This window comes from Protopterus annectens, chromosome 2.part0 (assembly GCF_019279795.1).
Source record: "Protopterus annectens isolate FY-2018-M chromosome 2.part0, PAN1.0, whole genome shotgun sequence".
Lineage (NCBI taxonomy): Eukaryota > Metazoa > Chordata > Ceratodontiformes > Protopteridae > Protopterus > Protopterus annectens.
In genome coordinates this window covers 1,841,057,189-1,841,067,522 of record NC_056728.1, presented here as the reverse complement: position 1 = coordinate 1,841,067,522, position 10,334 = coordinate 1,841,057,189, and the positions used below count along the sequence as shown (strand labels likewise).

Below are 10,334 nucleotides of genomic sequence, written 5' to 3'. Positions count from 1 at the left end.
AGCTTGTGTTTAAACTGGGGACGGTGTGTTTATTGTTTCTTTTGCTTTTCTCTCAAACCTTAGAAGTGTACAAAGAAGGTTAATATAGCTTGTGTGGAGGCAATGTACTGTTTATGACCAGCAACACAGTATACAGTAATGTAATCATTTTTTTTTTACTTTCCTCACAATCACTCAGGCACTTATACAGGTGGCTGCCTTTGGGGTTTAGGGGTGAGGATTGAAGAGACATGCTATGTATATGTATGACAGCAGTCACTTGAAATACATGACTGTAGCTATTTTGATCCCCTGCTTTCATCCCAGTCTAATACCAGAGTCATGTACAGGCAGTGACTGTCTTTTCTAGGTGGTTACGGAGGCAGGCAGTATTCCCAGACAGAGCATATGTATTCTCACAATTGGCTCATTAGTTTACTGTGAGCAATTTTGTTAGTTTACTGAGACCTACTATTTCATCAGCTTTTAACATTAAGCCTTGAGCACAACTTATATCTTCCTTGAAAGAAAAAGGTAAGACTGAAATTATTTTCTTAGTCGTGATTTTTGTTTAAAAAAGTAAGACTGAAATTATTTTCTTACTCATGATTTTTGTTTAGGCCACTATTGGATTAAAATGTTGAGAAAATGCTCTAAAATACATCCCAGAGTATCTATAACCCAGTGGCCTTTTTGAACCAGGTTAAGTGTTGTCTAGGTTAAGAAAGGTGTGCTGAAAAATGCAAGGAAAACTATAGCTGAACAATAGCACTGCATTTCTTTCCTTAATCATTATTTCTGTTCAAACCATCATTGGATAAAAAGTTGTGTAAAAAAGCAAAAAAAAAAAAAACTTAAAAATGCACCCTAGCGTATATAAAAGTTATGGCTTCTTGAAAAAGCTGAAGAGTAAGGCAATCTTTGAGAAAAGGAAGAAAACAATAATGTGCATGTTGTAGGGAGCCCGTGGGGTGGGGGTGGAAGAACAGAAGGGAGCGCTGGAGGATGTGTGTGTGGGTGAAAACAGTAGGCAGTGCTAATGGCACCATTTCACCTTAAGTCAAGCCCTGTGAATAGAATTATTGTAGTGTTTATTGCAACTAAATGTTAAGTAAATGTGAATCTCCCTCTGTGAAATGGCTCAACATAGTGTGGTACACAGGCCTGTGGTAATGTAAGCACATTGTAGCTACAGGTCAGTGTACACTACCACTAAAATTTTGTAGTGTGAACTAAAAAATTTTTTTTATGAGGGGTAGCATTGACTGGGATTGACCCAAGTGTGCAGGGTCTTCCAATCTGACATTTGCTCGGTCCCTCAAAAAGCTATTATAGGCTCTGGTAATCACTTATGAACCTAATGAAGACAAACTGGCTCAGAAGTGCACTAGGGTACCTTCAAGAATGTTTTGGTCCTGAGATAAGGAGCTACCAGTGAAATGAAATGACTGGTCGATCGTGTCAAATTCTAGCTCTCTCAAGGTTGCTACCTAATGAGTGTTCATCGTACTTGGTGTCAAGGATTCGAATAAATAATTTGATTAATGCTTAATGAAGGTATGACTGCATTCAATTCCAACGAGTGATCTTGTGTCTCTTTAGTAGTCATGCATTTATTTTTTTATTCAATCACAAATTAACATTTATACAAGGGTATTACTGTGAATTTCAGTACAGAAAAGAAACTTAAGCTTTTACTGAGACTATTTCATCCATAAGTATCTACTACACTCAAACCACATCATCAGCACTTCCGGTTTTTAAAGCATCTTTGCAACGTTTACACGACAGATGGTGGTAAAGTCAAACGAAGACTATTCACGTGAGTTTAAATGCAACCGGAAGCATTTACTTTATGTGACCTTGGAGAATAATTCACATGGTTTCCTCTGTCTTGAAGTCAAAAGAATACTGATTAAGTTGATAGGTGCTAGAAAATAACGCTGGCTAATTTTTTTTTCTTGTAGCATAAAATCATATAGACCAAGTGTAGTAAAATGGTGTTTCTGACCCTGGCATGTTGGATCAGAAGCAGAGGACCTGACAGATACTGGCGAGTGCAAGAGGTTTTGAAGCATGCCAGAGTAAGTGAAGATGTTTGAAAAATTTAAAACATTTATGTGCTTTTGAGTTAAATATAATTGCAATACGTTTTTGGATGTCTGTGCACATTGTAAAAGAAAACTGCACTGTATTTTGGTAGTATTATTGCGTATTTGTATTGAAGTTGGTAACCCTATGTTTTTGTTTGGCACGTCTCTGATTTAATTGTACATTGCGTGAAGCCCAATAAGTGAGCAGCAGTGAAATAGTGTTCTGTATCCAAGCACACGATTTTTAAGGACGTTTATGAGCCATGAGCTTAGCATGCTGGAATCTGTGAATTGCTTTGGAACAAAAGTGCAACAAGGATGGCAAACAAAATAATGTGGTTGGTTTATGTACTCTTTGATTATAGTTAACATACGTAACGAAATTTCATTTGGTAGCATATCTCTCAGTAGAGCCTGATTATGACTCCAGTTTTAGCTCTTTCCCTCTTAATCCCTCCTAAAACTGGTGACCTTTGGAGAAAAAGTGGAGAACTGCACTTGATAAATAATGGTAATAATTAGAGTTACAGACTAGTTTTACTTCAGAAAATGTTTATTGATTCACATTATTTGATTCTGTCTCTGTCCGAAGTTGATGGTGTTAATATTTTAAAACTGACGCTGATTGCCCATGATTTTGTTGATTTGTCCCTGATTCGTTGAGAGATGTTTGGTAGTAATGTAACTCAAATTTTTCATCAAGAACTCGTAAAAATCTGACTTGAGGCAATGTTGCAGATTTTCTTTTATAAAATGCATTAACAATCTTTTATCAATGTTTAAATATCAGTAGTACTGATGCTTAAAAGCTATCCCTGATTAGAAGACTTGTGTTTCAGATTCTTTCTTACTCTGACTGTAGAGACAAGAGATTGAGAGCTATGTTTGGTAGTTGTGGGTGGCAAAGGAAATAGTGTAGATAACTAGAATGAAGTTATAATGCGGATAGATGTTTTAGAAGAGGATGTGAGATGAATAGGGAAGTGCAGGGGTTCCTAGAATAGTATGAAGTACAGACTTGAAGAGGGAGTTGCTTGGTGGAAAAGGTACAAAAAAGTAAGATTCCACATTATAGTCATCCTGTTTGGGGTAAAAACAAAACACCCACGAGTTACCACATAGGTCGCAGCCCCCTTAATACAGAACAGGTAATAAGAGATCTGGGGACCCAGGTAGATAGTAATCTCCCCTTTGACAAGTCATTGCGAGCCACACGCTCTAGTGAGCTAAACCTAGCCTCACAACAACAATAAATAGAACATGCTGTAGTTCTTGTCTTGTTAAATTATTGCATTAAAATATTAACTTTCTTATTTGAATACTTATACAATCTGGAGTCTACAGATTACATATTTTTCATGTGTCCTCTCTACATTTTCTGGAACTTTACATATTAAACTTCTAGTAGTGTCTGCAGCTTCTGGTACAGGTTGCTTATTTTGTTTAGGATGGGTTACAGCTGCTTTCTAATATGTTTTCAGAATGAGTGTATGCTAGTAAACTATTTAACAAAATTCAGAATGAGCTGTGGTTTGGGACAAAGGACAAATTTTGTTCTGTTTTGGGTAAAGAAATAAAGCATTGAAAGAAGTTGGAAAAAGAGAGAGAATTGACCGTCTATGGTCTTACCTTACAACCGTGATGCACCACACATTAGGAATGTTATTGAAGACGTATGAAACATAACATTCCCTGATAAGAGGAGGTAATGAACCTAGTTACATGCAGCTGGAGTAAAAACCTACATTTTTTTTTTTAAATGCAAAGCAGTAGTAAAACATGAATACTGGTACAGGAAGACAAAGGATGGGTAAGTGCTGAGCATGCAAATATTGCAAATAACATACAGTGCAATGAAAAAGTATTTGCCCCTTTCCTGATTTCTATTTTTTTTTCATTTTTGTCGCACTTAAATGTTTCAGATCATCAAACAAATCTTAATATTAGGCAAAGATAACCCAAGTAAACACAAAATGCAGTTTTTAAGTGATGATTTTATTTCTTAAGGGAAAAAAAAAACTATCCAAACCTACATGGCCCTATGTAAAAAAGTAATTTCCCCTTAAACCTAATAACTGGTTGTGCCACCCTTTGCAGCAACACCTGCAGTCAGGCATTTGCGATAACTGGCAATGAGTCTTTTACATCATTGTTGAGGAATTTTGGCCCACTCTTCTTTGCAGAATTGTTTTAATTCAGCCATATTGGAGGGTTTCCGAGCATGAGCTGCCTTTTTAAGGTCATGCCACAGCATCTCAATTGGATTCATGTCCGGACTTTGACTAGGCCACTCCAAAACCTTCATTTTGTTTTTTAAGCCATTCAGAGGTGGACTTGCTGGTGTGTTTTGGATCATTGTCCTGCTGCAGAACCCAAGTGTGCTTCAGCTTGAGGTCACAAACTGATGGCCGGACATTGTCCTTCAGGATTTTTTGGTAGAGAGCAGAATTCATGGTTCCATCAATCACAGCAAGTCGTCCAGGTCTAGAAGCAGTAAAGCAGCCCCAGACCATCACACTTCCACCACGTTTGACTGTTGCCATGATGTTCTTTTTCTGAAATGCTGTGTTACTTTTACGCCAGATGTAGTGGGACACACCCCTCCCAAAAAGTTCAACGTTTTGTTTCGTCAGTCCACAGAATATTTTCCCAAAAGTCTTGGGGATCATCAACATTTTTTTTGGCAAAAGTGAGACCAGCCTTTATGTTCTTATTTGGTCAGCAGTGGTTTTCGCCTTGGAGCTCTGCCATGCATGCCATTTGTTTGCCCGGTCTCTTTCTTATGGTTGAGTCATGAACACTGACCTTAACTGAGACAAATGAGGCCTGCAGTTCTTTAGATGATGTTCTGGGTTCTTTTGTGACCTCTTGGATGAGTCGTTGCTGTGCTCTGGGGGTAATTTTTGTAGGCCAGCCACTCCTGGGAAGGTTCACCACTGTTCCATGTTTTCTCCATTTGTGGATAATGGCTCTCACCGTGGTTCGCTGGAGTCCCAAAGCTTTAGAAATGGCTTTGTAACCTTTTCCAGACTGATAGATGTCAATTACTTTTTCTCATCTGTTCCGGAATTTCTTTAGATTGTGGCATGATGTCTTCCTTTTTGGGATCTTTTAGCCTACTTCACTTTTTCTGACAGGTTCTATTAAAGTGATGTCATGATTCAACAGGTCTGGCAGTAATCAAGCCTGGGTGTGGCTAGTGAAATTGAACTCAGCTTTCCCAAAAATGTGATTAACCACAGTTAACTTCATGATTTAACAGGGGGGGGGGGGTTACTTTTCACATAGGGCTATGTAGGTTTGGATAGGTTTTTTTCCTTAATAAATAAACTCCTCACTTAAAAACTGCATTTTGTGTTTACTTGGGTTATCTTTGTCTAATATTTAAATTTGTTTGATCTGAAACATTTAAATGTGACAAACGTGCAAAAAAAATAAGAAATCAGGAAGGGGGTAAATACGTTTTCATTGCACTGTGCATGAAGATCCAAATATTGTCATAGAAGGCTTTTAATAGTCATTGGTTGTCCAGGTAGTTGTAATTCTGATGCTTCAAAACTGGTATGTGTAGCAAATTGTTTTATCTCTGCCAATCATTGTATATGGGTAAGACAGAAAAAAAGATTACAGTACAGAGTATATGAGCATTATATACCATTAAAATCTGTAAAATGCTTAATATCCTATTTAGGCACATATTAGAATATCTGAACTTTAAAATGTTTCTGTTTATTGTAGGCAGGGTAAGAGATAAACCATGGTGGAGCCATGGAAACCAGGCTTGAACACAGAGTTAACTCTTGTAAGCCAGGATTGAATGAGAGTGTCTGTATAGCTAGTGCACTAAAACAAGGGCAGCCAAGCTTTGAATTCTTTTTATGGTTTGGCATGTCAGATTATTTATTTATTTATTTATTTATTTATTTATTCATTCATTTATGTAAGTAATTTTTATATATTGTGCCATTTAGTCACTGGTATGTGAAATTATTACAGACCATGTAGAAAATGAGATGAAATGAATTCTAGTTTTGAGTTTTTAACATGTGATTTATAAGAAATATTGGGTGACTGGATTAAATGGTATATGCATTTAATTGATACAGTATAGGTTCATAGGTGTGTACTAAGCTAATGGCCCTGGAGCCTTTACAAACCTAATCCATAGGATTACACTGGCATCATGCCACCCGACCTTGGTTCCCAGTGCCTCTGTCAAGTAGAGCCACTGGCATGATTACACTGGCATCATGCCACCTGACCTTGGTTCCCAGTGCCTTTGTCAAGTAGAGCCACTGGCGTGATCCCTGGGGTGAGTTTTCTATTTCCCATCCACCTATCAAGATTTCTCTTGAAGAGAGCTACTAGCTCCGCTTGACATGTATGGAAAGTCTTCTCCATAGCATGGGCAGTCTCTGGGTTATGAACCTGTCCCTCCAGCTTGTTCTGTTGTTTGTGGTAATGAGGTTGAATTCTCTGGAGCTTGTAGTGTGGAGGGATTGGGATTTCTTTAGATGTAGCATTTCTAACGGAGCTGAGTCAGACATGGCTTTGTAAGTCAAGCAGAGATGGCCTCTAAGTAGGTGATTTGAGATAGAGAATAGTTGGAGGTTTTTGAGTCTGTCCATATAGAACAAGTGTTTAAAGGCCTAAGATCCTCTTTGTGAGGTATTTTGCAGCCTCTCCAGTTGTTGTAGGTGTCTACTGAGGTACATGCCAAATGGGGCATTGTACTCGATTGGCCTTATGAAGGAAGAGACAATGACCTCTTTCTTCCTGGATGCAAAACCCTTAGTAATGAGATGTGCCACATAGGACTGGTCAAAAGAGAGGTTGCTGTCAATCTGTGTTCCCAGATCCCTTATGACACCTTCTTTGTTAAATGGACTATCATCAATGTGGTAATTCATAGGAAACGTGTTTTTCCCAAAGGGGGTGATGACACATTTTTTGGCATTGAGCTTAAAGCCATGGTTCTGATACTAGTCATTGGTTTCAGTGTGGCCTTTATGTAGGATGTCAGCATCATTTGGGGAGTTAATTATGGCTCACAACTTGCAATAGTCTGTAAACGTTGTCAGCCAGACTCCCTTCGTGTTGGCTTGGACTTCAGAGAAGTAGATACCAAACAGGGAGGACCCAGGACCAAACCCTGTGGGACTCCACTCTTGACTGGTAGACAGTCTGACTTGGAGTCAGCTACTTTCAAACTGTGGGTTCTGTCTGTGAGCCAGTTTGCAACCCACCTAGTGATATAGGGGTTGATGCCTAGCTTAGTGAGTTTTTCTATAATTCCTTAGTGGGGAATTGTATTGAAGGCATTGGCCAGATCAAGGTAGGCTGTATGAACCACCTTTTATCCACAGCTCTGGTTACTGACTCAAAGAAGTTGAGCAGGCATGATCTACCCTTCACAAAACCAAACTGTGTGGGATCCAGAGTTTGCAGGTTCCCTATATCTTTGTTTATTAGGTCCATGATGCGTTCCATAGCTTTGCATATCAGACTTGTCAGGCTAATGGGGCAATTAGTTCCCAGGGTCTGTAGTCCCTCTCCTCCTTTGGAGAGGGATGACTGTAGCAGTGCGCTATTCGGTAGGGACAAAGCCTGAGTTGAGGCTGTGATTGAACAGGGCACACAGGTGAGGTGCCAGTTCACTCTGTAGTTCATGCAGAACACAGCCAGGGATATTGTCAGGTCCCATAAAAGATGTATTCTTCGCCTTGGACAGTGCTGTTTTAACCTGTGCTGCAGTAGTACTGGGTGCCTGGCAATCTACTGGTATTGTGATTGGTCCTTTGGTGGGGTGAAGAGGGGTAAAGTTAGCATTGAATCTGTTGGCCAGTATACTGGCAATATCTGTTGGCTCGGTATAGGAGGTGCCATTGTGCAAGAGCTCCGAGCAAATCTGGGTATTGCCGTGGAGATTCTTTATATAACTGTAGAAGGCCCTATGGTTGTCTTTATTATCTGCTGCAATTCTGTTTTCATAGCTACCTTTAGAGGATTTGGTGAGGGATCTCAACTTTTTGTTGAGGCTGATAAGGGAGTTTTTCCAGTCTTGGGACTTCACTTCACTTTATTTCTATCAGTTTCCTCCTAGTGTTGTAGAGTTTGTTTATGGCAGGGGGCCACCAGATTGGTTTCCTTTTTTTGGAGGAGAGCATCTTGGTTCTATTGGGTTACGGCGAGATGTATGCATGTGTGTATGTGTTCGTACAGGGCATTAGTGTAAGATTTGGCGGTCATGCAGCTGTTCTCCAATTGCATGGGTGCCATGAAGTTAGTCACCTCTGTTTTTTAGGAGCCCAAAGTTATCTTTGGAGAAGTTTTTCATGGTGGTTACCTTTGCAGGGCAGGAGGGGTGGGAGGGATGTGGATTTCCAAGGTGTTTAGTTTGTTGTCAGATCTAACCAGGGAGGAGTTGACTATTGGTACAGAGCAACGGTCACCCATGTTAGTAATGACCAGGTCAAGGATGTTGCTACCTCTAGTGGGTGTAAGAATGAGCTACTGCAGGGCATTGGAATTAATGACTTCCAGGAAACATTGGGCAAGTGTATTGGTACACGAGTAGTTTTCCCAGTTAATGGAGGAGTAGTTGAAGTCACCCAGTATAAGAGTGTTAGGTTGGATCCTAATATTCTCCAGGGTGCTTAGGAACGTGGAATGTGAGTCTTGGGTCATGGTTGAGGACCTATAGCAGGCTACAACCTGAATTGCTGTCTTACCCAGTGTTAGCTGCACCTAAAGTATCTCTGATGTGTCATGTTGGGCTACCAGTCTGGAGGTGTGCGCATCCTTTATGAATATGGAAACACCACCGCCTTTGGAGCTTCGGTCCAAGTTATGAGACCGAAAGGTATGGAATGAGTTGTAGCGTGGTAGTGCAAGGGTGCTATCTGCTGCCTTGAACCAGGTCTCTGTTACAGCACAAATGTCAATGTTCTCCATTTTAAGGAGTGCTTCGAGTGAGTGCATTTTGAGATATAGACTTCTAGCGTTGAGCAGCATGACCCTCAGATTGCATTTGTTTTGTAACTGTTACCGTGGTAATTTGGTCTTTGGAACACCGCCTAAAAAAGGCAGTATAGGGGTGGTAAGAGCCTTGGCCAGTATCTGAAAGCCCAGGGGTGACAGATGCAGGCTAGGTCTGTCAATCTTGTCATCCCAGGCAGACAGATACTGGATCCCCTTAGAATGACACCAGAAACTTAACCAATTGTTGAAATCAATCATTTTCTTCTTCTACTGTGGTGGTATTCTGGGTGATAGTGGGAGACTGCTCAGGGCTAGGGTCATACCCATCTGGGCTACATAATCCGAGTGCTTCTCCATGTCTCTTTTCATGTAGTCCAGGGAGATATATCTCTGGTCATTCACACCCACATGTACAATGTACTTGTTGAGGGACCTGAATGAGTGTGTGCGTTATGTGGTGGATCCTGGTACCTGACCAGCAGCTGACTGTTATTCTCCTTATTCAACCTAGTGAGTGGGACATCGGTGCACCTCACTGTCGATCACCTATGACTAGTGTGTTAGGCATACTGTTTTGCCTTAGGGGCTTTGGTTTAGTGGCACGCTGTTTAGGAGAGTTATGTCTCTCATGATTAGTGTTGTGTTGTGGTGGTCGAGTGCGTTTCTGCCTTGGAGGTCTCGGCTGTTTGTGTAGATTTTTGAGAGCCTCTGCGAAGGTAGGTGTGTGGTTTGTGTTCTTATGTGAAGGCAGTGCTGGTGTGTGTTCTGGAGGGCTATGTGTTCCATGTAGTGTGGTGCAAGTGTTGACATTCTCCTCTTGACCAGCTATTCCGGTCTTTGCTTCAGAGTGCATGGCTTCCAATTTGGATATATAAAGTGCATCTCTTGCTGGGAGGTAAGAGGAGAGGGTTGTCAGTGTACATGAGGCAGTTGCTACATTGCCTCAGGATGCCCAAGCTCACCAGGCTAATAGGAGAAAGCACAGGTAACTGACCTTTAGACATGCCTGGAGGGGTGGGCATTAATAAGTACTGGAGCCGTTTCCTTGTAAAATGTTTAATGCTGGTAGCACTGTTGTGTGCTGCAATAATTGCTACAAGAAGTCCAGTAAAGTGCTAGACTAATAAGCTAGTAAAAGTGCAGGAGAGCAGAAAACTAGCAGATCTATAAAAAATTGAAGAGCACCACTCAGAAAGGCAGGAAACTTTTTTTTTTTGAGACAGAAGATTATGAGAATTCAATATGTAGAAGCTAAAGGGGCGGGCTTTTGCTAAGTTCTCA

General features: G+C 40.5%; 1 protein-coding gene across 1 annotated transcript in view; it reads left to right on the top strand.

The window, feature by feature from the left end:
- The first annotated feature begins 1,806 nt into the window (after positions 1–1,806).
- MRPL20 (mitochondrial ribosomal protein L20) overlaps positions 1,807–10,334 on the top strand; it is a 173,609-nt gene continuing 165,081 nt past the window's right edge. The window contains exon 1 of the mRNA XM_044061875.1: positions 1,807–2,063. Coding sequence (XP_043917810.1) covers positions 1,977–2,063 — 87 coding nt within the window. The 5' untranslated portion in view covers positions 1,807–1,976. The remainder of the gene's footprint in view (positions 2,064–10,334) is intronic.